At 53.2% G+C, this 25,641-nt stretch overlaps 8 protein-coding genes across 8 annotated transcripts; 3 read left to right on the top strand and 5 right to left on the bottom strand.

Moving 5' to 3' along the window:
* The first annotated feature begins 460 nt into the window (after positions 1-460).
* On the top strand, positions 461-2,379 carry RAC1 (Rho GTPase protein rac1). Its single transcript, XM_062875191.1, is given in 6 exon segments — positions 461-740; positions 757-898; positions 1,021-1,053; positions 1,121-1,360; positions 1,420-1,652; positions 1,717-2,379. The coding sequence occupies 5 exon segments, from the start codon at positions 869-871 to the stop codon at positions 1,781-1,783; spliced, it is 603 nt and encodes a 200-aa protein (XP_062738431.1). The 5' UTR covers positions 461-740; positions 757-868; the 3' UTR covers positions 1,784-2,379.
* A 110-nt stretch (positions 2,380-2,489) lies between these two features.
* On the bottom strand, positions 2,490-4,372 carry QC761_119060 (uncharacterized protein). The gene is made up of 2 exons (XM_062875190.1): positions 3,369-4,372; positions 2,490-3,299 (listed from the first exon to the last, which is right to left on the bottom strand). Exons 1-2 carry the CDS (start codon positions 4,073-4,075, stop codon positions 2,903-2,905), a joined length of 1,104 nt encoding a protein of 367 aa, XP_062738430.1. The 5' UTR covers positions 4,076-4,372; the 3' UTR covers positions 2,490-2,902.
* Positions 4,373-5,122: 750 nt separating this feature from the next.
* QC761_119050 (uncharacterized protein) lies at positions 5,123-6,346 on the bottom strand (the record flags this gene model as incomplete). Its single annotated transcript, XM_062875189.1, has 1 exon — positions 5,123-6,346. The coding sequence occupies one exon, from the start codon at positions 6,344-6,346 to the stop codon at positions 5,123-5,125; it is 1,224 nt and encodes a 407-aa protein (XP_062738429.1).
* A 1,262-nt stretch (positions 6,347-7,608) lies between these two features.
* On the bottom strand, positions 7,609-10,690 carry QC761_119040 (uncharacterized protein; the record flags this gene model as incomplete). Its single annotated transcript, XM_062875188.1, has 2 exons — positions 7,609-9,291; positions 9,346-10,690. The coding sequence occupies 2 exons, from the start codon at positions 10,688-10,690 to the stop codon at positions 8,042-8,044; spliced, it is 2,595 nt and encodes an 864-aa protein (XP_062738428.1). The 3' UTR covers positions 7,609-8,041.
* Positions 10,691-11,118: 428 nt separating this feature from the next.
* Positions 11,119-12,353, bottom strand: QC761_0021550 (uncharacterized protein; the record flags this gene model as incomplete). Its single annotated transcript, XM_062872075.1, has 4 exons — positions 11,119-11,179; positions 11,502-12,043; positions 12,101-12,217; positions 12,318-12,353. The coding sequence occupies 4 exons, from the start codon at positions 12,351-12,353 to the stop codon at positions 11,119-11,121; spliced, it is 756 nt and encodes a 251-aa protein (XP_062738427.1).
* A 2,334-nt stretch (positions 12,354-14,687) lies between these two features.
* On the bottom strand, positions 14,688-17,031 carry RSR1 (Ras-related protein rsr1). The gene is made up of 8 exons (XM_062875187.1): positions 16,879-17,031; positions 16,499-16,858; positions 16,123-16,154; positions 15,915-15,941; positions 15,717-15,796; positions 15,640-15,662; positions 15,263-15,549; positions 14,688-15,202 (listed from the first exon to the last, which is right to left on the bottom strand). Exons 2-8 carry the CDS (start codon positions 16,525-16,527, stop codon positions 15,039-15,041), a joined length of 642 nt encoding a protein of 213 aa, XP_062738426.1. The 5' UTR covers positions 16,528-16,858; positions 16,879-17,031; the 3' UTR covers positions 14,688-15,038.
* Positions 17,032-19,909: 2,878 nt separating this feature from the next.
* On the top strand, positions 19,910-21,286 carry cms1. The gene is made up of 5 exons (XM_062875186.1): positions 19,910-20,427; positions 20,484-20,661; positions 20,718-20,763; positions 20,819-20,924; positions 20,975-21,286. The coding sequence occupies exons 1-5, from the start codon at positions 20,187-20,189 to the stop codon at positions 21,154-21,156; spliced, it is 753 nt and encodes a 250-aa protein (XP_062738425.1). The 5' UTR covers positions 19,910-20,186; the 3' UTR covers positions 21,157-21,286.
* An 808-nt stretch (positions 21,287-22,094) lies between these two features.
* QC761_119010 (uncharacterized protein) lies at positions 22,095-23,519 on the top strand (the record flags this gene model as incomplete). The annotated part of the gene is made up of 1 exon (XM_062875185.1): positions 22,095-23,519. One exon carries the CDS (start codon positions 22,095-22,097, stop codon positions 23,517-23,519), a length of 1,425 nt encoding a protein of 474 aa, XP_062738424.1.
* Positions 23,520-25,641: the final 2,122 nt, after the last annotated feature.

The raw sequence follows: 25,641 nt of genomic DNA, 5'->3' as shown, positions 1-25,641 counted from the left end.
ACAATCCGGCGCCGAGCAGCACAGCAGCCCTCCTAGAGGCGGGCACCTACGCGGGGATGGCGTCGGCACACTCTTGCCCTGGAGGCGAATCGCGTGTCGGAACAGAGTCGTGCTCGGTCCTGTGATCGTCGCGCCGACCTCTGGAGCTTGCCCCTCACATGTCTCGCCTGGCCAGGGCGGTTTGACGCCGAAAGTGTCAGAGATGGCCCAGTGCCAGGGCCCATTCCCAGTGGAAGCTCAACCCGCCCAGACAGGACATGTGCCGCCAAGACGATGGTGGAGCCGTGTTCTGCAGGCTGGAGCCAGCCAGTCAAACGACAGCGCCAGGGGAGCTGTTCTGCTTGGTTGTTGTCCTGCTGGAGTGGGTGGACAGTACCTTGCCGAAGGCTCCCACACAGTGCCGCTGGCTCTTTATCTCGACTCGCCCGGACCGCCAGCGTGCCAACGTCCCAACTCCCCCATTGCGCGCCCGAATTCGAATCCCACACCTCCTTTCCCGGCACCAAACCGTTCCGGCCCTGTGTCAAAACCTTTTCTGATTCCTCTAGGTGCCGTTTCTGCCCTTTCGCAGTCGAGAATCATCCATATCCAGAACCGTGGTCCGAACTACGTCCAAACACAGCTGCCAACTCATATCCAGCGCAGGGCAATTCTTGTCGCCCTTCTGCTCCGCTTGCTCACTCGTTGCAACCCTGCTCCCGCATCCTTCCGCCGCCCTTCGAATTCGATTGCACCGAGTGCATCGCTGCATCGCTGCATCACTGCACCACCTTCGAGGCCCGATACTGTTGTCTTTTTTGTTTTTTTTTTGTTTTCAGCCTTCCAGCAGCGACACTAATTCCCACGAGAAGCCAACTATCTCTCAACCATGGCCACCCCGCCCGTCCAGTCGATCAAGGTTCGTCAACAACGCCAGCCCGGCGCCGACACCGCCAGTTCCAATCCCAACCTCCTATACGCGTCATGAAGATTCGCGTCGAGGAGAACGCAAGGCTAATTGTTGCATTTCTTCGTGTATAGTGCGTCGTCACAGGTGATGGTGCCGTCGGCAAGGTAAGGATGCCCGTCATGTATTCTCTCCTTGGCCCTCCTGACTTTTTGACTGACCAACGTGGGGTAGACATGTCTGCTCATCTCCTACACAACAAATGCTTTCCCCGGCGAATACATCCCCACGGTATTCGACAACTACTCTGCGAGCGTAACTGTTGATGGAAGGCCCATCAGCTTGGGGTTGTGGGATACGGCCGGTCAGGAAGATTACGACAGACTGCGGCCTCTCTCATACCCCCAGACCGATGTTTTCCTCATCTGCTTCTCCCTCGTCAGCCCTCCTTCGTTTGACAACGTGAAGGCCAAGGTAGGGACCTCCTTATCGAGCAAGTTCTGATCATTCGCATATTCTGACGCGTTCTATAGTGGTGGCCTGAAATCGGACATCACGCTCCCAATATTCCCATTGTGCTGGTTGGCACCAAGCTGGACGCCAGAGATGACCCTAATACGCTCAAGACAATGGCCGAGAAGCGGTGGTCGCCTATTACCTACCCCATGGGATTGGCCCTTGCCAAGGAGATTGGAGCTTACAAGTACGCCGAATGCTCTGCCTTGACACAGATGGGTCTCAAGACCGTCTTTGACTATGCCATCAGGTAAGCAATTCATCTTTTTAACCACCGAAACACCTCAGATCAGAGACTAACTCAGCCACCTCAGAGCCGTCATTGAGCCCAAGGCCGCTCCTCAGACGAAGAAGAAGTCGTCCAAGTGCACGCTCCTCTAATAGCCTTTTTTTCTCGTCTTCAATTCGGAAAAAAAAAGGCAAAAAGGAGGTGCTTCTTACTAATCGCTACGACGAACGATTGTTTTCCGTAATGCAAACCATACAATCACACACACACCATCTATACCCGACGACATATGCCTGCGCCTGCTATTTGGCTTCAACCTCCATAGTGCAACCCCAATAACACCTCCTTCAAACCTTTTCCGGGGTCGCTTCGCGTGTGGATGAAGTATGACGTGTAGTTCGGGGGTTACACCGTACCTTTAGTATGGGATACCCTGCAAGATTTGAGGCTTGACTAGACGGAAGAAGGGATGAAGGCAGTCATGCAAGGTACGAAGATACCTAGGCTGTTTGAATCAACCCTTTTCTGGCTTTATGGCCGCGAATATTGTATTGGGGGTATACAAGAGTGTCGAGTAATCAGGCACATGTCGCTCTCAACGAACTCTCACGTTTTTGTGTTTCCTCCACACGCTGGCGATCCTACCCAACCGTCAATAATCTAGGGGTTGTTACTAGGGTTCTTTCTGTTGCTTCTCGTTTCTTTTTTATTTATTATTTCCTGTAGATAGCTGGGTTGGGGAGGGAGGAGGAGTGGGGGGGGGGGTACGTAGTTTGGGGTTGAGGTGGGAGGAGGGGAGAATATGATGAACGTGCGAAAGAAGACATGTTGAAACTGCTTTGATGTGAAATGCGGTGTCTGTTTGTATGCTGATGACAATTTAGTGTCGTATACTGGCTTCCCGTGGTGCACCACGATGATCCAAATTCACTTGGCTCTCTCAGCTTATCAACGTGTTCCAAAAAGACCGATACACCCTAGATGGTTGACGACATGAACTCTCCATTCTTCTCTCTCTTCTCTCTGAGCCCTACACTCTTCTATTTCTGCAACTTTTTCAGCCAGAAAACAAAAGGGGTATCATGAGCGTACTCCAACTTTTGCTTAAAACACCACTGTCCAACCAACCAGCCAGAACCACATTATATCTACCTAACAGCAAAGAGAAGCCCAGGTGTGAAACCTGTATCCACTCCCTTTTCCCCTTTTTTTTTTAACCAATGCATTTTCTCCTATATTTTCCCCCCTCTCAAGCCAGCAGTGGAAATGATCTACCACTTCTTTTGATTCCTCCCACCGCCGCCACCTCTCCCACCTCTACCTCTACCACCACCTCTCCCCCTACCACCACCGCCTCTACCACCACCACCCCTCCTACCCCTGCCACCACCACCATTGCTATACCCGAAATTGTCCTCCTCATCTTCGTTGAACTCGGCCCCGACCTGCGCCCGGCGGGAAGGGTGGATACCAGCTTGGTCGTCCTCCTCCTCAGCAGGCTTCTCCTCAGCAGGCTTCCCCTCAGCACCGCCAGCAGCCTTTGCCTTTTCCTTCTCGGCCTTTTCGACCTCCACCTTCTTCATCCTGCTGCGGCGCTCCTCGTTGAGCTTGGCGTTCTTCTCCTTGATCTTGTCGAGGCGTTGGGGGGTTTTGCCTCCGCCGCCGGCACTAATTATTTGCGTATGACTTGTCAGCAGAAACATCCATCAGGGGGAAAGGGGATAAGGGGGAACATACGTCAACTCAACATTGATCTTCCTCCCCTCAAACTCGGTGTGGTGAAACTTCTCCAGGCACGTCTTCATCCTGTCGAAGCGGTCAAACTCGACAAAGGCGATCCCGCGCGACTTTTTGGGGTCGTCGCGCTCGGTGAGGAGACGGACAGAGGTGGGCTGGAGAGCGGCGAAGTGGGCGGTGAGGGACTCCGCCGTGGCCGTGTAAGGGAGGTTGCCGACGAAGCAGATGAAGCGGCCCTTGGGTTGGGTCTCCTCCGCCGTTGCCTCCTCTTGCGACTTTGGTTTTTGGGCGTCGGGGTGGGAGGGGGGGAGCTGGTTCTCCTCTTTGGACTTCTTGTCCTTCTTGTCCTTTTTGTCTTTCCTGTCCTTCTTGGACTTCTTCTCGGAGGACTCGACGGCTGGTTCCTCAACGGCGGCGGGCTCCTCCTCTTCCTCCTCGGCAGCCGAATTGTCCTTCTTTTCCTTCTTTTCCTTCTTGTCCTTCTTTTCCTTCTTGTCCTTCTTCTCCTTCTTCTCAGACTTGTCCTTCTTTTCCTTCTTGTCCTTCTTTTCCTTCTTGGATTTCTTGTCGGAAGACTCAGACTTTGTCACCTCGCTCTTGCCGTTCTCGTCCACCTTGCTCTTCTTCATAACCTCCTGCTCTTGCGCCGCGACAGCGATGTCGTCCTCGTCGGAGCGGGAGCGCTTCTTGGAGCTTGACTTGCCCATTGTTGCTTTGTTGTTTTCCTCAAATCAAGCAATGTGAGAAAAGGAGAGCGCGATCCAGAAAAATATGGATTGCGACTGGAGGTGGAATCGGTGATGGGTGGTGGTTGACAAAGAAATTCAACCAGTAACGAAAAGAGAGAGAAAAAAAAAAAAAAAAAAAAAGGTTGTCGCCAAGTCGTTGTGCTGCGGCAGGGTCGAGAGCAATTCCGCGAAAAAAGCGAATTCTGCCAGCGTTGCGACCAAAGGCGGTGGGGAGGAATTTTGGTGGAGCGAATTGGGGACATGCCTATCGATAACAACAGCAAAGATAGCGCGTGTGGGATAGCGCGTGTGGAGCCCGGGATTGGGGCGCGCGCGCAGAGAAACAAGAGGCAAACTGCGGCCTGTTTTGGCGGCCACCTCTTGGATGTGTCCACACTCGAGTTACACAGTATGACTGATACGGTGAGAGATTGCTGGACATGAGGGACTTCTCAGAACAGTGAACATTGACTTACACCCTCCAAATGTCTCCACACAGTCCAGCACCTCGCCGGCCTCGAAAACCACCCACCCCGTCCAAAATAGCTGCATACTGCAAGGCAGATCTCGGGAGATCTCCTACGGAAACCCCCTCATTTTCGCTGCATCACAAAGGCACATTAGCCCAAACCTTGACAACCTCTTCTTCCCCCCCGTCACACATGCACACATCAAGGGACAAACTCAGTGACGTCAAATCTGGACAGATTGTTGTTCATATTTCATCTCCGAGTAGGTGTATAGACCTAAAAAGGAATGTGGGTATTTCTGAGGATCAAGAGAGAAAACGACCAAACCATAGGAAAATTTAAAAGAAAAAACGAAAAACACTGGAATCCGGAAAAAAACAACCCTCGTTTTGACGATGATGATGAAAAAAAATCGAAAGGAGTGTCAGCCGTGTGTGTTTTTGTCCAGCTCAGTCAGGGTCCCCTAAAAACGCCCGCAATCCAAAAGCCTCCCGCCCCCCCTGTGGCAACTTTCCAATCTTCTCCTTCGAGCACCTTTATCTCATACACCACTAGTTTAAACCTCCCCGGCGGGCTTGGCGGCGGTGTTGGTCTCCGCATCCTGGTAAGCAGGAGGGGCATCCTGCTCCTCCTCAGCCAAAAGCCCAGACTTCTCCTCGGCAACAACGGCCTCCTTGTGGGAAGCCTTGTGGAGAGAGTGACGTCTGGAGTGTCTACGGGAAGTGTGGGTAGGCTTGCGGAAGAAGCGCCACAAGCCAACAATAACGGTACCAACCGCCATACCGATCAAGCTAACGGCGACGCCAGCGACGAGACCGATGAGGACCGGAAGCAAGATGTGCGAGGTGATGTTCTTGAACAGCTTGCCCCAGCTGTGCTCGCGCATACCCATGCGACCAGGGCGAGGCTCGCTGTGGCCGTGGTGGCCACCATGATGGTGCTCGCCTCCGTGGTGGAAGGCAGGTCTCATGTCCATGCCCTCCTTGTTACCCCCATGGCAACCAGGAAGTCTCATCTTGCGGAGCTGCTCCATCTTCTCGTGCGCGGCAGCCATGAGCTGGCAGATCCGAGTGGTGCACTCGGCGGGCTTGTCCTCATCGGAAACCTCGACAATAGTCTGGGGGGCGGTCTTCTCGACCGTGGTCATGAGGAGTTTACCCTCCTGATCCTTCACAAGATTGACCCTGACCTTGGGAATGTTCTCGACAAACGTGTAGCCGACTTCAATAACCTGCAGTTCAACCTCAATAAGCTCAAAATTGCCATCAGTATCCTTCTGAACCGGGGAGACATGAAGCCCAAAGCCAAGTCGCTGAGCCTGCGGTTTCGGTCGTCGATGGTGCTTGCCCCTGCGATGCCCATCTTCTTCTCCACCATGGTGATCACGTCTTTTTTCCACCTCTGCACCGTCATCCAACACCTGGGGCGCCATCAAATTGCTAGAGAATGGGTCGGCAAAGGGGTACAATTCAAAGTCGTTCACCAGCAAACGATCGCCACCTTCAGGGCGGTGCTCGATGGCAAACAGAAGCTCGAGGTGGTTTGGTCGTCCAGTCTTGACCTGAATGTCTTGTCCAAAGCGCCCCTTGATGTTGAGCGGGCATCCAGGGCATTCAAGATCGATGGATTGGACCTCTGCGATTTTGGGCTCGGCGAACTCGACTTCCTGGGCGATCTTGAGGTCGGATTCGCTGATCTCGGGAGGGATGAGGAATGCGTTAGCAGCCGGGGCGGCCAAAAGGCCGGCAGCCGCTGCAAGTGAGAGCGACTTCATGAGCATGATTGCCGACGGAACAGTGGATTGGAAGTCAAGCTAGTGAGGGTTATCGCTAATCGTCCAGCGGCGGGAAGTCGACAGGCACCTGTCGCGGCGGTTGTGTGGTGGGTTCTCAGGTTGGAGGAAGAAACAGCAAAAGGGAAAGCAAGCGCAGATAAAAACGATGGTGATTTGTCGGTTAGTTGGGTAGGTATCGATGGGAGGATGCGAGCCAGTCGACTTTGTGTTATGGTGAAATGTGTTTGTGGTGTTGGAGGGAGGTGTGTTGCGTAGTGGCTGGCCACTGGCCTGCTGGCGACCCTGACTGTTAATAATGGAATGCTATCGTTAGAGACCCGGGCCTGCCGGAGCCAAACATTGTCTGGGTGGCGTCAGCCAAATGATGGCCCCTCCCAGGCCAGGAAGGGAAACAGAGCGGAGGTGCTCGGCGCCAATAGACGTAATAATTAGGGGCCTCAGGCATGCTCGATTTTCTCCACACAGTTCCGCCACTTTTCTTGCCATCCCATCTGCTTCTGGCTATTCTTCCAAGCAAATCCCAAATTCAGCAAACCCCGTCCAAGACCCCGAAACACCCCGCACCTAATGTGAACCACCGACCGACGACCGACCGGACCTTTCGCAACCAGCCCCCCCCAGGCCAGCCCGGTTACGCCATCAATACACCATAAATACCAGTCCTTCCTGTACGCAGTAAATAACAACAGGCAGGACGGAAGCAGGTCCGTCTTAGCACCCATGGATATCACCAACCTCTTGTACTCATAATCACTCTTCTGGATTCCCTCTCGTCCCCAGCTTCGGTCTCTTTGGCAGCCTCATCCGCAAGCTCCAGAACCATCCGCCTCACCCTGCTCCAACGAAGAAAGAGGCGACACCCCAGAAACCATCTTCTCCGCAGGGGTCCATCTCCTCCCCACTCTCAACCTCATCGTCGGGGTCTGTTTGAATCGCGACTACCCGTCAACAATCCCGATTTTCCGTGATCCTGAGTTTCCTCAAGCAGAACCAATCCCAACTGTACCCGACAGTATTCTGTAGAAAAGGCCACATACTGTAAATCCCCTCAATTCCCACGGTTAAACCATCTGTTATCCTTCTGCTCGCTTGCGTCCTACATAATCTTGGCACATCGCTTCAACTCGGCTACATCATCTATATCCTAATCGGGACGGGGAGAGCTTCCTGATTGGGTTTCTTATCATTGTCCCAGCTTGCCTTTCAATGGCAACTTGATAACAAAAGAGCAAAAGGGAGAGGTGGCAATGTAAACGACAATCAAGCAATTCTGTATAAATCAACATTAATTCAGGGCGTAAATATCCCCAACGGTCTGGTATCAGACATATCTGCAGATTTCTTCTCTTGCTCCCCAAACCTTCTCGCAACTCCAACTCCATATCTCCAAGACGCCCCCCGCCACCTAGATAAAGAACGGCAGGATTATGAAAAACAAGCTCGCTGTGAAAAGCTTTCTCTCCAAGGTTGGTTGGTATTGTACAACAGCTTTTCAGTCTTCTCGCCTCTCCCCAAACTCCCTGATACTCCTCTCGATCAAGTAACCACGCTCCTCACATAAAAGGTCCTAGGCCTTGATTCCCTGCCACCTCCCCCTTTGAACTTGACACCCACATAGTAAAACAAGATCGCTCCCGGCATTATAGCATAGAAACCCAAATATTCCCCACCCCCGCACCCTTATCCATCCTCATGCGTCCCCCCTACCACCCCTTTTCCAAGATCAACCCTCCAATCCACCAAATCCACACTCCACCCCCCTCCAACAGTCACGTTCCTCGCCTCTTCCACGCTCACGACCGGGCTAGTCCTGCTAAACAAATTCTGCAACGCAACCTGCACCCCCTCCGCCCCCCTCAAGCTCTCCTCCTGCAGCACAAACAGCACCACCACCCTCGCAAAATCCAGCACATCCTCCGTGACCTTGAACCCCGGCGTCGGCGTCGGCGTAGGCACCGTTGTCTGCCCTGAACTCAGCGGGATCGTCGTGGTAACCGTCCGGGTGACAGTTGGTGTGACTGTCAGTGTTGGTCTTATTGACGTTCCCGTCCCCGTTGATAACACCGTAGATCCCCCCTGCCGGACGGTACCGGTGGGAGTCCCCAAGGGATTCTGAGCATCGATCGTGATGGTGGTGAACTGCCCTGCGAGAATTGTAATCGTAGTCCAAAACACCCCATCGATCACCACCGCGTTGACGTTGACATCATTAACCTGCGCCAGAGCAGCCGCACTGCTTTGGCGGACGGCACTGCCGTCAAAGGTCACCAGGGCGTTGGTCGCCGTGCAGGACATGTTGGCCGAGTTAAGCTTGGCGATGACCTGCTCCCCATCCAACGGAATGGAAAAATTACTCTGGGCTTGCTGGATAAGTCGTGGGATGGCGTCCCCTACGGTAACATTGGACATGTTCTCCGGGCTGGAGAGAGTAAAGGTGGTGCAGCCTGGTGATGGAGCGGTGGTGCAGTCGAAGCCGGTGAAGCCGCCGGTGCAGATGCAGGAGCAAATTCCGTCGTTGAAGACGTTGGTGCCCCCGTTGGCGCATGTCAACTGCTCTTGACATTGTTGTATCGAGGCCTGAGCGTCGTTGCCGTTGTTTTGCCTGCGGATGACGAAGAACTCGATCGGGATAATGATAGCGGCGGCCATGATGACCAGAATGACAATCATTACCACGATAAACCCCCAAAGAGGGAGCCCACAGCACCGGCGGTTCTGCTTCTTGTCCGGATTGTCAGGGTCGCTGTCAGGGCCGTTGGCTTCCCGCGATGTGTTGTTGGAGCGTGTGTTCATCGGCAATGGCCATGACTGAACATGGTCTCGTATGCTGTTGCGGATACTGCGACGGCTGCTGCTTGCTCCTGGTTGGGCGGGTGGTGGGAAGGCTGCGAGCATGTCCGAGAGCCCGGATTGATGCTTCTCATTGCGAACTTCATGCCTGTTAGCTTCTGTTCTTTATATATCGAGCCAAGATGTGCCCTCACCTCCATATCCCTCCGAACCCGAATAGTCCAGGTCATCGAACCGACTCGCCGGTCTCTTGCCCTTTTCCAAACTCGCAGCTAGTTTCGTCGCCCGTCTGATCAATTCTGGCAAACTCGTCAAGCTCCCCCTCGCCTCGGCCTTTCGTACAGCATCCATATCCAACCGTGGCGGTCTTCGAATGGCCGACAGCCGGCTGTATTGTCTAGGTTCTAGAGTTTCTTGTGGAGATGGTGTTTTTTCTTCTCGCTGTGCCGGTGTGGTCGACGGATCATCCGCACTTGCCGAGGACAAGGCATTGATCACAGAATCCCGAGTGACTGCCGCGCCGATAGGCAACCTCGCTGAAGCTGGAATCGTGCTGGAAGAACTCGAATAGTCCACGTAACCTGTACCCTCGTCAAATGGCCCGCCTTGCAGTGGCCTTGGCTCCGGCCTCCTGTTTTGATCTTCCTGTTGCGGGCCAGGAGCCACTACGGTTCCCACGAGAGTTGGCTTCGCTCGTTTTCCGACACTAGCGTTTCGTACCAACCGACTCTCCTCCTCATCACCAAAAGGACCGGCCTCCTCCAGGATAGTGTCGTCGTAAAAGGCTTCCGGGTACTGAGGACTGGGTCCGGGTGATGGTGTGTCCCAGCCATCAGGTATCGCAGCGCTCGAGGCAAAAGATGTATGTGATCGAGAGCGAGGGCTCTCTTCGGGAATAGGTGAAACGTATGATACATTGGAGTAGAAAGACGAAACACCACGTCGCGCAGAGGGCGGCGGTCCGAGGTTGACGCTTCGTCTCGGTGGTCCTGGTGGAATCTGGGCTGGGATGGGGAAGTCAGGTATGGACGCTATTGAAGATTGTGTTGATGCTCGGGACACCGAGGACGGCGTTTCTGGCACGGGTAGCAACTCCTGGCCCGAGGGTTCTCTTCCGGGTCGCGGGCGATACTGGAATACCGGCGTGGGATCCTGCACCTTGGAGCCGTCCAATATCGAGGGCACTCGGCTCGGACGCGGAGGTCGTTGCGGCGGCTGCGACTTGCCCGGCGGTGGTCGATACGGTTCACCGCTGGCACTCGAGGGAGCTATAATAGGACCGCCTGCCAGGGGCCATTGTGGAACCTGTGTCGGGCGGGAGATCGCCACGCCGATATTCCCATCCTTCGTCTGTAGTCCTGGTGGTGCTTGTGGTCTCGATGGTCTTGAGATTTGCGGTTCCTCATCAGCTGCCCCTCGCCTTGACCTTGGTGGCGACCTTTCCTGCCTCGGTAACCCAGCAGCGGCACGCTCCCTCGCCCTTGCAATTGACCCAGCTGGTGGTGATCGGTCCATACCTCTCCCATCTTTAGTACTCATTTAGCTCAGAGCCCTCTTGCACCTCGGCTCATCCAGTCCGGCTGTTCGTTCCCTTCGAGTCCTCCTTTCCCTGGCTTTTTCGAATCCTTCCGGTCCTTCTTTCGACTCCACGAGCATAGGCTGTTGCTGATTTGGTTTCGACAAGAAACGGTTTGCCAATGTTTGCTGGAGGGCGGGTGGCACGAGCTGCCGCTGATGGTAAATAGTACACCGTGTCTGTCTCAACCTTCGGACCTCATAAACACCTGGTATCGCAAACGTCGGGTGCCCCCAGTCCCAAATCCCAGAGTCGTGGAACCGGACGCGTGTGTAGCCGCGACAAACGAGCGTAATCTCTGCCAGCGTAGGAGAATGGAAAAAAAAGATTGGACCGAACCCAGCGTGCACCGTGACACGAACCAGGCCCAACAAACAGGAAAACGAGAGAATTACTCTTCAACAAACCAGTGGCCTTCGATCTCGCGAAGCCAAATAAAACGACGTGACAGTCTATACGCCAGGTAATCAGAGGTCAGCCGTGGTGGCCTCGCGGGCAGAACGGGACAGACAGAAGGAAAGAAAGAAAACGAGCGTGTTCGGGGACGGGTAGCGCAACAACAGATCGATAGTATTCAACCCATTTGCCAGATTTGCCTGTTCAGGTTGGCCCGAGCAAAGGTGTGCGTGTGTGTGTGTGAGGTTACTACCTACCGCGAAGCCAAGCCAAGCCAAGCCAAGCCAGCGACGAACCCCTGGGGGGAACTGTGACGGGATGAGGTATCACGTACCTTTGTGTTTCGACGTCTCCACGAACACACCCCTGTCACCTCACACTGCGCGGTATTGGGGCGACCCGGTTGTATGCCGTACGTTGTGTCTATCCTGCCCACCCGGCGAATCAGGTGCAATGTCGTACAAGTCGCACGTTGTGCTGTAGTGCGAGGAACCGATGGAAAGACAAGCAACGGCGAGGACGACAACAACTTGGAGTGTTCTTTTTTTTTTCTTCTCGGGGGATTCGGGAGACTGCACCAAAGAGGCGTGGGACGTCGGTACTGGGCAGACTCGGTAATGGGAGGGGATCAGGATGAAATCGTGCACGTACGACCGAGACGGGGGGTGCCGTTTCAGATGTGCGGGAGAGCAAGAGAGCTCTTCGCGGCGGCACCCAGCTCCAGCAAGCAGAAGTGGTGTCTGAGAGATGAAGATCAAGAGAAAATCAAGCGTTGGCTGCAGTCCCTCGCAGAACCAGGCGATGACTAACGTAGTGCAGAGACGGTGTCGTGCAAGGCGTGCAGCGAGCAGCAGTGATGGCCAGCTAGTGATCAGTGAATCCGGTGATCTGAGAGATCCGCTGGAGCTCTTCTGGATATCCTGCCGAGAAGTTTGCCAGTCCAGAGCAGTGGTTCCAGATCACCGGCGGGAACCAACAGGAGCGTGAATGTGGCAAGCGGCGACAAGAGTGCGAATAGTTGCGAAAGGAGGGTTCGAAGGAGCGGCAATGCCGTCGGAGCCACGCGGGCGGCGGCGAACGGGTGACGGGATATGCTAAAGAATGACAAGAGTTTGGATGAACACGACAGCAGCAGCAACAACAACGATGACAGAAACGAAACTCGAGAAGGAAAACACAAAAACACGAAAACACGCCCCCCAGCGGGCTGTGATCGGGCTCAAGGGGCATCATGGCTCCGAGGGGACGGACACGGGGGCAGGAGCACGCAAGACACAGGGGGCAGGCACACGCGGAGGGTCTGGGCTTTGCCGTTGCCCGCAGCCCTGCAGGCTTCGGGGTGGCATTGTCCGTGGCCAGGGTTACATGGAAGTCTGTTTGGCCTGGACAATACGAAGCTGCCATATACGACGGTGACGACGGAAACAGGACGATGGAGGAGACTTTGGCTACGGCAGACCAGCTAGTGGGAAAGCATGCTGATGGAACAGAAGGGTGAAATACCACCAGGATGGATATTGGTAACAGTGCAAGAAGCATCGAGATCTCGGCTTTGATGGTCTTTCTGATCACGGTGAGAATTGCAGGGCTGCTTCTCTCCACTCCAGCGTAGATAAGGAGGTGGAGTCAGGCTCACTCTTAAACACTAGCGCCATCACCCACATGACGTTCTGGTCCAAGCGGTCGACCCCAACTTTACCATGAACAAGAGCAAAGGCAACGGATTACCCACAGCGACATTGTTCAGATGCCGTTGCCCACCGTGGCGTCAACCCGACGGATGGCCTGATTTCGGCCGCAAAAGACTCCCGCGATTCTCAACGGGCCCGATCGGAGACCGCCGGCGTGGCGCTGTCACCAACTCAATGCTTGACTCTCTATCACTGGGTTCGCAAACCCGGCAGCATCGGCTCCAACAGTCGCCCAAGCAGGCTTTGAGGTTTTCTTTGCGCAAGCAGACTATGTCTCTCCGTACCTACAGTCGCATCCCAACATCAGACGACGGAGAATTCGGACCAACACACGGCCTCCGGTTCGCTGATCGGATTCCGCCCGGGCTTTTCGTCGCACATTTTCTCAAAGTCTGCTGGATCCATTGCTGATTGGTGGCAGTATTCAAGGTCTTGCAAAGACAAAGAGCAAATCGCATCTCGAGCTTAAACTTGCATTGTGCCATGTTGCCGCCGTTTCCTTCCTCTGCTTCGAGAGCGATCAACCACAACCCACCCCCATACCATTGGTATTCCTCTTCTTCGTACCATGACGACTGCCCGTCCTGTCAAACATCTCGAGGTGTTCCGTTCCTTGTGACGAACCAACCAGTCAGGTTTCCTCGCACAACATCCGCCTCTCATCCGCGTTTCAAGTGACGTCGCGACGCATGGCCCAAGACAGAGGTTCATGCCGTCACACAGTCTGACTGATATTCCCCCTTTTCCATTTTGCGAGACTTCAAAGAAACCACAATTGGGCAACCGTGCCCTCTGAAACATGTTGCGCTGTTGCGGGAGAGTGCATTGAGGTCATATCAACTGCAGAGTTGCTCACATTCAGGCTTGCAGTTGATGGGAAATATGTTGGAACCCATCCAACAGCAGGGACTCATGAGACCTTTTGTCTTTTGGATGTTGGCGATATGTGGTTGCACAGTACCATGAATGCAAACCCCTATTTCTTCCCTTGCACCGAGATAACCCCTTTTACTACCGTGTTTATTTTGGTTACCCGAGACATCATAACGACATCTACCATCTAACTGGGGAGAAAACAAGCCTCATACACCAGCCATCTATCTTCTCTCGTTCACCTTATGATTGAAGCTGATTTTAGCATCCCGATATCAACATGCAGCCACCAGCCAGCACACCCTCTTACTCTCACATCACCAACCGTCTGTCAACCATCAGCCCAATCGCTCGCAAGAAAATAGCCGCGCTTCTACAGTGACTTACCTATCTCACACTCACAGCACCCTCTTCCCTCCGCCGTTTATCTCTTCTTTGCGCCTCTTTACACTAGGTATGTGTTCTCTGCAGTTTCTTTCCATCTACCTCTTCTCCGCCCATCCTCAAGAAAGCCACTTCCAATCAACCCTCCATAATAGCCGCTCAAACGTCCCAACATCTCAAGATTCCATCCTCAGTCCACCACCCCCACGGCTCCTTCACATGAGCTGAATACATAGCTGTGCCACCTAGCTAGGGTACTGACGTGCAAAAGAATTGGATGCGCAGTGTCTGATCAGATGCGTCTGACCTGTCAAGATTTACGAGATGGCCTGCACCATCTCTATTCTGGCTACAGTTCTCAGACGGAAAGTTCCGCGGCTGAGAAAAGAGCTCTGGTGCTGTTCTGCAATGTGATATATGTAAGTGTAGGTGATTGTGATATTTGGGAGTCCGATGCGTTGGCCGACATCGGCTGGGTGTTGATCAAGTTATGGGCTGGTGGTGTTATAGCTAGGAATGGAGTTGTTGGCCAACCAAGATGGTTTAGTCAAAGGTGGTTGTTTGGCTATTCAGGAGAAAGAAGTAGACACCAACACCGAGAAAGAAAATCCCATTGCTCCTACGCTTGCGCTAAATCCGAGTATATATCCCCCATTTGTCTTTTGCGTTTGTGAATTGTGCTTGCGTTCCCCCCGTCATGAATGAAGTTCCATGCCAAACCACTCCACACTCACTCCCTCAGCATATAAGACTGTGTAAAGATTCCAGAAAACTCAAACGACTCGCGCCTCCCCATCTGGCTCCAAGAGTATCGTTCCCCATTCCCGTTCAGGATAAACACACAAGTACAATTAAGATAAATATCCCGCCCGCCCAACTACCTCGCCAATCCCAATCATAGCCTAGCTTCATTCCCACATGTTTCAAAACCCTCGTAGTCCCTTCCCCAATCCATGACCCCCACCTCTCAAAGAATCACACACTTCTCCTTCCTCCTCCTCCTCCTCCTCCTCTTCTTCGCCGCCTCATCACTCATCTTCTGCCCCAACTCATCCCTCGCCTGCTTCTCCAGCATGTCTTCCCTCCTGCACAGCTGCCGACAAAGATCGATAAACACCTCGTCCACATTCGCTACATCTTCTCATCAGCCACCAACCCACATCACACACAACCAATAACAAGAAAACTTACTCCTCGTCCTAGCACTGCTCTCATAATACGGCGCGTTCCAACTCCTCGAAACGCCAAACGCCGTCGCCCTATCCACCGCCCTCTGATCTTCCAAATCGGCCTTGTTGCCCACTATCACAATCGGGACCGTGTCGTCGTCTTTGATGCGGCGAATCTCTTCTTTCAAGATCGCGAGCTCATCAAACGAGCTGCGGGAGGCGATGCTAAAGACTAGAATAAACCCTTGCCCCGATTTGAGGAACAGGTCGCGCATAGCGACGAATTGGTCTGTTCCTGCAGTGTCGAGGCTGGGGAGGAGGGGAAGAAGATGGAGTCAGTATAGTGCAACAAGACGCGTTCAGACGTGTGAAGAGTCAGCGTTGTGTGGGTGTGCTTACATCTCGAGTACTACTTGCCGTCCCTTGAAACCATGCGTCAGTAAAATGCATTGCGAGAGGAATGGCAAGAGACTCACATCAACAGTCACCTGCGTCCTGTATGAATCCTCGATTGTCGGATCATAGCTCTCAATCCATTCATTGTGGACAAATTGGGCTGTTCTCGTCAGTCAATCCTCACTCCAGGGTAAATAGGTGAAAGGGGACATATTCAGGGTTATGTGTGACCACCAAAAGAACCCAGGGTTATACAAGCAAAAACGGGGCATACACACCAGTCAAGCAACTCTTCCCGACACCACCTGAGATAAGCCAAAAAAAACAATGTCAGCCAAAACAGTCGTACTACCACTCAGGCAGTTCGCAACCACCAGCCATCGGGGCATTGCCACTCTTTCCCTCCTCCACCAAAGAAGAGAGCTCTCGTGAATTTCTGCGCAAGCGTGGGATATGTCGGGGAGAAGAGGAGGAAGGCAAACCAACCTGCGCCTAAAACTACCACATGGTATTCCCGACTAAACAATCAGGGTGGACACCACCCGACGTGTTAGCAAATGTGTTGTGCCCCAACCTTCCAAATAAAATTTTAGAAAAAAAAAAAATAAAATAAAAAATAAAAAAAAAAAAAAACCAAGAAACAACGCCAAAATCCCGAGAGCGTGTTTTGTCGAGATTAGGGCAGCTGATGAAAAACAAAGGGGAAAAGAGCGCGTAGATTTCTCTGATTCAGGACACGTTCTCGACATATACGAGCAGACGTATGAGAATTCATCTCATTGAGCTGGTAGATGGAGTATACCACACAAACGGTGGGTGACATGAAATGTAAAATGACGTAAACTGGAAATGCATGACTTACACGGGCTGATAGGTAAACCTCGACGGCATTGTGTATGCTGTGAAAGACTCGACACTGAGTGATATCCCGCAGCAGTCGTGGTTGAGGTGTTGAGAGGAAAGAAAGGAAACAGACCCTGGCTAGGTGAGTAGAGAACTCGCGCGTTTCCTTTGCAGGGCAGCCTTATATCTTGTGAAATGCCAGGCTGAGATATGATGTAGCAAGTCAAACCTGAAGCTCGCAGCTCCGACTCCTCACGGGACGCCAAACAGGCGGAATCGACACAGACTGGAGCCCCAGGTGCGGCTGCATGCAGCGAGAGTCGACCGGACCCGCGGGCTGGTGTGATAAAGGATGGCAAAAGAAACGAACGAGAAGGAAGGGAAATGAAGGGAGATGAAGGGAGATGAAAGGAAGTGATGCAATTTCTCTCTCCCTGCGGTCACCGGGTATTTTGCTGTCAGTTCTTTTCTCCTTCGCAAGGCCCCTAGGGAAAAAACGACTCGAGGACGAGCACGCGGCTTGTAATCAGGGGTGCTTGGTGCTGGGTCCTTTCTTGGGGGAGGCGGGGGTGGGGGTTCTTTGCTGGGGGTGCTTTGCTGGGGGTGCTTTGCTGGGGGTGCTTTGCTGGGGGTGCTTTGCTGGGGGTTCTTTGCTGGGGTGCTTGGCCGACAATTTTGGGGGCTGCGAGGCCGGGGGTTTAGGGGCACAAAGCGCGCGGAGCTGCGGGAGAGACGTCCAGTCGGAGCTTTAGCGGGCCGTGAGATGGAGCCCTTCTTTGCAACCGATGGCCGACCACCTCACCTTACAGCAATGCACCCAAAGCACCAAAGCACTCTGTGCAGACCCAGGACCGAGCGTTGGGAATCTGTTCTCGCCTATAGCAGGGAGGTGACAACGTCAGTGATGAGTGGTCCTTAGGGCGATCTTGCTGCTTTGGATCCGCTGGCTCGGGGGGGATCAATCAGCTGTAGTGTGTGGTGTCACCAGTTGTCTGCGGTTGTCTGCAGGGACGACTCCCTGTGTTCAGGGATTCTTGTGCCTCGCTCAACCCCGGGGTTCTCTGGCGCTGATGCTGACGCAAGGGTGGCCGGCGGGCACCAACAACTCTCACTTCTTGGAGCGAATCCGGAGTTGCGGTGTCGATGACGCCACGCAAGAGACGGGACCGGGGGAGGCACCTCGGTTGGTATAAACGTCACAGCGAGCACGAAGGATAGACAAGAGAGGGTGCCGATGTGGCAGGATATTGGGACAGGTATGGATATTGGATGGATCTACTAGCGGACCACCAGGACGGTTCCGAGGGCGGGTCGGTGTACTCCATAGGCAGTGTTAGCATAGGACGGTGGCCATCTGAAAACAAAGTCGGGATGACATATATGGAACACGCTGGATGCCGGGACACGGCAGAAATCAACAGAGCAAGACGGGACCGCAGCAGATCAGTCAGGCAGGCCGCAGCTCGGTCCTGACATCCTGACAGTGTCTTGCAGATCTTGGGATCGCCTTTTTTTTTGCCAGAATTTTTCATAGCACCTGCATGCCCCAGCGTCGGAATGGGCTCTGGTGAATGGATGATAGATGCGGGCGAGGCTAGCGAACGGACCAACTAGCACCCAAAAGGGCCCATCACAGCTGCATGATGCTGCTTCCCCGGCCAAAGAGGGGGGCGCTGTGAGCAAAAAGGCAAGGGGGTCCCACCAATTCCATCACCGACCACCTGAATTCAAACCCCCACCAACAATACCTCGCTGTCTTCCTGCAACGCTACGCCAGCTGCTCTGTCGACCATGCGCCGTGACAGCCAGCGAACAGAGCCAGGGCTTGTTGCATGCAGGAACAGACATGGGACTGTGCAGGTACGCAGCTCGACTGAGGCCTTTCATGGATCTTCCACCCTGTTTCTCGATGCTGATCTCGCCGCCCAAGGGCGCAAAGATGGCTGCGGCCGGCCCCGCACGCACAAACACCAGCTCATGTTGTTTCTGTCTGATCTGGCTCTTGATTCCGGTCTCCTGGTACCATGTCGATCCGGACCAGCTCCAACGGCCAGGCCAGCAGCTTGAGACGACTTTCTTTTCCCCGTCGAGACAGCAGGTCTGACCTGGTCTCGGAGCTGGGTTCTCCCTTACGCTCGCTAGCCCCTTGGCTGCACGCCCTAGGTGCACATTCTATCACCTCGCTAGAGACCGCCCTTGGTTGGCAGCAGCTGTCCTGCGGTGTTCTCAGCACAGCGTTTGGACCTCACGGAAAAAGGAACAAACTCGATGTTGAAAAGCCAATGGCCACTGCAGGTTACGCGGCAGCTCGTATCTTGGTCGTGTTTGTTTCCTCGCCTTCCACGAACCAACGACTGGCATTTTCTCCCGACTGGCCAGCATCTCCAAGTGACCAAGATGTCATCCGCTGACCATGCCAGTCAATAGCTCAAGCCCGAGCTTTTGGGATACACCACTCGGCCGGGGCCTAGGGTTAGCAACCTCGTTGCTTTTTCCCTTGTGTCTTTCCATGTTTTCCGGTTTGGCACACCTTGACGCACACATGGAAGGAAACTGTAGTCGGTGCTGGGATTTGACACCTACAAGGCGATGGACGTACAGGTGGCTTACGACAGGTTGCCGCTTGGGTCGGGATGGCCAGAGCTTTCAGAGGCAGATCCTGACTATCCGAGCGTTCTGGCACCGGTGTTTTCAAGTCGGCAGTTGCTTCTCGTCTTGGGAATCTGCTCCTCGTCACTCGATAGGGATGCAGAGCTCGCACTGGTCCGGTGATGGGGAATGTTTATATCTGCGCCACTCTACCCACTGTCTCCCCAGACTAGTCTGTTCCGTATTATCGGAAACTAAACAGTCTTGAGAAGCGGTGTGTCTGAGCTTGCGGGAAACGAAGCCAACCAGGTGAGGTGACGACGTACAGGATATGCTGAAGCCTCGGGCTCAATGGCAAGCAATCGGGAATGTAGCACCGCCACTCGGAGCTATGACAAACTGGATGAACGCAAGAGTGCTTTTTGGGACGATGGCGTCTTCTCACTGCCACCGTCAACTTGGCAAATACCTATCCTTCCTGTCGTAACCGCATCCTCTTGATCTTTGGAGCCTCACCACCCTCTGGGCAACACCTGAGAACGCTTGCCGTGTTATTGTAGAACATGCTAGCTATCATTCTGAGGCAGTTTGATGCATGATTCGAAGAGCGAATAACTCTGAAAGGTAGTGGATGACGTGGAAAACAAGACCAAGGAGATGATAAGAGGAGCTTCATGACTGAACTCGAGGTTGTTTTGGGATCGCACGTTTCCTGAAGCAGGCCTGGTGGACGGCGCGAGACAATTCGCACTGTGCGTTTCGGGGGCCTGGCCGTTCTGATTTGGCACCCAGTTGCCGGCAGACACTGAGAAATACAGTGCCAGAACCATACATCTCCTGTGCACACTGTCCGCTATTCCCAAAAAAATTCCATCCGCCCTCGACTCTGCCAAGCTTGATTCTTTGAAGGTCACTTGAGAACATCTTCATTCACCACAACAGAAACAGATCGCTTCATCATGTGGGCGACGCTTATTTGCCTAATTTGAAACCTCCTATTTTTGTCGACTAGACTCCAAAACACAGGGTCAATCTATCGATTGCATAGCAATAACGCACTTCTCGGGTCTCATTCTCTTATAAGCGGGTTCATCAACACCGACACCGAACACTTCTAAATGGCGCCCGAGGTCCAGAGCAAGAAGAGGAAGATCGACGACGAGGGTGTACTCGTCAAGAAGGCAAAGAAGAAACAGAAGAAGCAGCGTGAGGATGAGGCCGACCTGGATGTCGAGGCTGGTCTGAACAAGGCGTTCGCTCGGATGGACGGCCAGCTCCTGGCTGATCAACTTGCTCAAAAGACGTCTCGTTTTGGCACAGAGCTCAGTCCCATTGAGCTCTCAGATCTTTACATTTCGGGTGAGTGGCACTTCGACTTACGGGGCTTGCAGGACAAGGCTAACTCCATGATGTAGCCAACGCCATCAAAGACACCACTTCGTATGAGAAGCCGAGAAATCTCGAAAACCTACCAGATTTCCTGGAGAAGTTTTCAGCCGAGCCCGAGAAGCTCAACAATGCATCCAAGACGTGTGGTGCCCCGCATACACTAGTTGTCTCGGCTGCCGGTCTCCGAGCCGCTGATACTGTCAGGTGTGTACGAGTTTAGTTGTTGTATCGAGATAGCTGCTAACTTGCCCAAATCACAGAGCACTCAGGACGTTCCAAAAGAAGGGCAACACAGTCGCCAAGCTGGTAAGAAGCCATATCTACTCTCAGTCAATGACGCTGGCTGACTGATGATCACCAGTTTGCCAAGCATTTCAAGGTAGAAGAACAGGTCGCCTTTCTCCAAAAGAACCGCAGTGGCATGGCGGTTGGCACGCCTCAGCGCCTGGTTGATCTCATCGAGAATGGTAGGTATTCTTCCAGCAACTCTTACGTTCCTATGCTGACTGTGCAAAAGGGGCGCTCGCTACTTCGCATCTCAAAAGGATAATTGTTGATGCTTCACATATTGACCAGAAGAAGCGGGGGATTGTGGACATGAGGGAGACTTTGATGCCGCTTGTGAGGCTTCTGTCGAGGAAGGAGTTCAAGGACAAGTATACGGATCCCGACCACCCGATCGATCTCATCTTTTACTAAGCTCGGAGGAGTTTGAGTGTATTAATTTGTCTGTTGGTAGATATCCAAGCGCTGGCCAAGTGCACAGTTTCCGCACTAAGTCCCACCATCCATGACTGCGGTTCTTATTCTGGTGACTTGTACGTCTGGTAGCTGTTGCACGATGGCCTTCCGCAATTCAGATTGGAAAGAACCTCCTGCCCCGTCACCGGGACCACACCATTGGATTGTCATTCTGGGAAACAGTCCATGTTGTTGTTGTGCCTGCCTCGATCGGCTACTGGCACAACATCGCAGGCTCTGGCATGTCATGCTCCTGCCGTCCATATTCGTGGTGCCGGTGCCGGTGCCCAGGGTTTCCAGTATTTCAGCTTTGGGCCCTGTCTCCCTCTTCTCTCTTCCCATCACATTTCCATCATCAACAATCGCTCAGTGTTTCTGAACGTCGTTCTTTTCTTGGATTAGGTACCCGAATTCTGTCTCGTCGGTCGTTTGACACCTCCTTTTGGGAATCATATCTTTGCTTGCAGCTCTTCGAATCACCGACAAGTTTCTCGCCTTCAATATGAAGTCCACGGTGCTCTGGAGCATTACGCTATTCTCATCTGTCTCATCGGCCCGACAAAACAAAGAATCGCTGCCTCCCTGTGCCCAGATTTGTCTACAACCGCTCCTTCAAAGCACGAGCTGTGCCGACATCCGCTGTATCTGCCAGCGAAAGCAGGATCTACAGGTAACCTTTACTGAGATGCCCAGGCTCCCTTCACCTCACCCACTGACAATGTCTGACACAGAATCTTTTCCACTGCGTCTTCATTAACTGCAACGCTGTGGAATATTCACCCGCTCTGAAAACCGTCACGGGGAATTGCATCACATCCTCGGCTGTCAATACGGTTCAAGACATTGTAGCTAGCGACGAAACAGACACCAACGACATCATCAATCACCATTCGCCAATGCAACTCGAAGTCGCTCGGCACATGGGCCATGTTGGTGACGTTGGGTCTGGAGGACAAGGCAGTTTGGTTCCTGAAACAAGGATACTTTCGCCAAATACATTCTCAGAGAATCCAGACGGTCACCACCCCCCAGTCGGCCTCAGCATCAACCTTCACTACGATGATGGCAACACCGATGGCACGACGTCCTCGCCCAACCCCAAGGTACATGCCGAAAGGCTTCTATCTGGCGTCGGCACCAGTTCTGACATGACACATGTCATTGATGAGTATTCGCCAAACCATGTTGCTGGCAATCCTCCCGGCCCGTTTGTGTCCAGCGGTCCTCCTGCGCCTCGCCCACCGGGAGGAGGCAATGGCGGAGGCAGTGCTTCTCCCCCTCGGGTCGTTACCATGACACAGACTGTCACAGTTCCCCAAGCAGGTGCCGGCTCGGGCTCAGGTACTGGTTCCTATGCGTACGGTGGTTATCAAGGTGCGAATGCCGGCGGCAGCGGTGCTGGGTCATATGACTTTGGTGCCGGAAGTGGTAGCGGCGTGGGCGGAAAAGGGGCTTATGGTGCGGGTGCTGGGAATGGGGGCTCTGATCCTGCGGCATATGGTCGTCCTGGTGGAGGCAATGGCCAAACACTCACTGTCATCGAGACAACAACCATCTGTCTGAGTTCAGCTCAGCAGTCGCCGGCAGGAGGCTATGGCAACGGTGGAGGCGGATCACCACCATGTCCAGCAGGCAATGGCAATGGTAACGGGAACGGCAATGGGGCATGTCAACCTTCTGAGCCTGCTTTGCAAGGCCCGCTGGTCGAGACAGTCTTCCTCTTGGGCACCCCAAGTCCAATGGCCATTGCTCCAACAAGCTGTCCAGCCGGAGCCGGAAATGGGAACGAAGACGACGGTTCACAATATGCAGCCCAAGCCGCACCTGCACCTCTTCCTCCCCCTCCACCACCACCAGCCTATGTGACAATCACTCAAACAGTCGCTGCACCACCTCCTCCACCCTCCCCAGCTCCTGTTCCATTGGCGACTGTTTCGTTTGATCCTCTAGCGTACGCTCCTCCAAACACGCTTGCATACTTGGAAGCCAAGGGCGCAGGTTTGCAGCAACAAGTCGCAGACGAGACTACAACGTCTTTCTACACAGCAATCACTGCTGCTCCCCATTTCCAACAATCAGGGGCAGCGGGCGCATATGGCGACCCACCAGAAAGTGCAAGCGCAGCCACAGCCAACGGCAGCAATTCTCCAGCAGACAGTGATGGTGCAGTTGCGCCGATTCCCGCGATCCCACCGTCGATCTGGGGTGCTGGTCCAGCCCAAGTTACGGCAGCAAAAGCGGCGCAGGATGGCCCGTCTCTTGTGATGCTGTCAGCGGCCCTTGGGTTCATCCTACTGCAGGCTCTTTTCCTCACATTCTAGTCTCCTCTGGTTCCCTGTACACTACCATCACGATGTTAGGTTTAAGGTATTCGCATTATCACGGTTGGAGGTGTATGTTGCTGGTTATTTAGGTCATTATTGCAGTTAGGAGCAGCAGCCATTTTGACCCTTGCTTGTACTGGTATGATAACGTAACACAAGACAATGTACTTGTCAGTGAATTTCATCTTGATGGAGGTGGGAAAAGGGAAGAGAGAGAAAGGGGGGTAGATTAGATGGGAATGGATTGATGTTGTTGTCATTTGTTTTCTCCTGACTGTGATGACTGAGACTGTTCATCTGCCGATAGCAGTAAATGAGTCTTAGAAACCATAGGATAATGAACATTTCTGTCACGCCCAGACTCTCACACTGGTACGTTAGGCTAAAGGGTCTGTTGGTGCAGGCGGATCAGGGCCAGATCAGGATGATCACCTCAGGGTCCCAAGGGCTATATATACGGAGGGACTGGATGGGTGGCAGATAGTTCCACGGTATGCAATGCAAGTCATATTCGTTGGTATCAAGACTATTGTGATGGAGACCAAGCCATTGTTGTGCACTGTTTAGCCGCACCGAACCAGATTGTCTAGAAGCGCCTTCGACGAGTATCCCTTTCAGAGGTTCTGCATAGGGGTTCGTCACACTGTGCCACCTCACCAGTGGATGCTGGATAGAGAGAACCTGGTTCCGGTAGAAGATGGATTGGAGTTGCGTACATCAGCAAAGAATATCACACAGCAGTCGAGGGGCACACAAAAAGTCAAGGCAAACAATCTTCTGTTATTTTTCTTTCTCAGACCCAAAGCTGAAACAACACGGGCCGTCAAATACCTGTCTTCCCGTTCCTTCACTGATTCAATGACAATACCCGGATTTTTTCCACCAAAAAACATCCTCGAAACTGCAACTGAACCTGTGAATGAGTGGGATGACAGATATTGACTGCTCAGAGTTGGCCACAAAAGATTAAGGTTTGTAAGCAATCAAAGACTAATTTAACCCAGCAGGCACTCAATGAGTGTACAAAAAACACCTGTCAGGTGAAGAACTTGATGCCTCGCAAAATGATTGCTTTCTCCCGACCTTTGAGCGACCAAGTCCACTGGTAACAGACGGAAGAGGCGCTTACCTTACAGCGGGAAGGTTGAAGAGGATAACTAAGAAACCTTGGGAGACTGTTAATCTGATGGTCGGATGATTTGGTGAAAGGTCAAACAAGTCTCGCATTCTTGTGTCTCCATATTCAGAATATGTAAGAAATACTATCAGTTGGCCGACAGGTATAGCCGCACCGGCGAAAGTGAGCCACCTAGACGGTATCAATCGCAAATTACTCTCATCATAGTGAGAAACACAAGAAGACGAGACGAGGATGACCGGATGATGAGAGGAGGAGCGTACCATAAGAGTGACGAAATTGTCGTGCAATGTCGAACGAAAGATGAAGAAAAGAAAAGGAAAATTGTCGAAGATGGGCTCGCGGCAGATCCGACCTACCGTTTGGGCAGAAAAGCTAGTGTTTTTCGTCACTGGCTCAGTTTTGTGATACGAGCAGTTTGTGTGGTGTAGCTTTTCTGCAACTGGGGATCGAAAGATCACTGCAGTTGTCCGACGATCAACATCGGCGCCATCGCGGGCTGGACGCTGTGCTGTTGTTGGAGTCGTGTTGCGTTGTGTTGCGAAGTTGGGAAGCAGAAGCCAAAAAAAAAATTGGCGATTGAGCTTTTGAGGACGTTGAATTTTGCAGGCCCGATTAGATAAGCACTTTTTTTCTGTGGGTGCGTGGGTTAGGTGTGGGGTTTCAGCTGGCCACGGACCGGCAGTTGTTCCCCCCCTTTCAAGCTCACTGTTCACACTGCTTGCTGTACCCGAACCCTGCAAACGCATGCGAGGCAGTGTGACTGGGACTGTAAGTGATGGTCGTCGGCAATGGGCATAAACACTGAGCCTAGGGAAAGAGATTGGCCGAGTGTGGTGGTAAAAGGGGAAGAGCCCCATCATGGTGATTGGTGATGATCGTCAACAAATGTGAGACCACACCAGACACCGGCCACCTTCCCATTCAGCACGACAGCCCTGGAACGTGGCACCTCGCAATGCAGAGAAACATGGAATACTA

This window comes from Podospora bellae-mahoneyi, assembly GCF_035222275.1.
Source record: "Podospora bellae-mahoneyi strain CBS 112042 chromosome 1 map unlocalized CBS112042p_1, whole genome shotgun sequence".
NCBI lineage: Eukaryota > Fungi > Ascomycota > Sordariomycetes > Sordariales > Podosporaceae > Podospora > Podospora bellae-mahoneyi.
The sequence above is the reverse complement of the archived record's forward strand: the minus strand, read 5'-3'. Positions and strand labels throughout refer to the sequence as shown.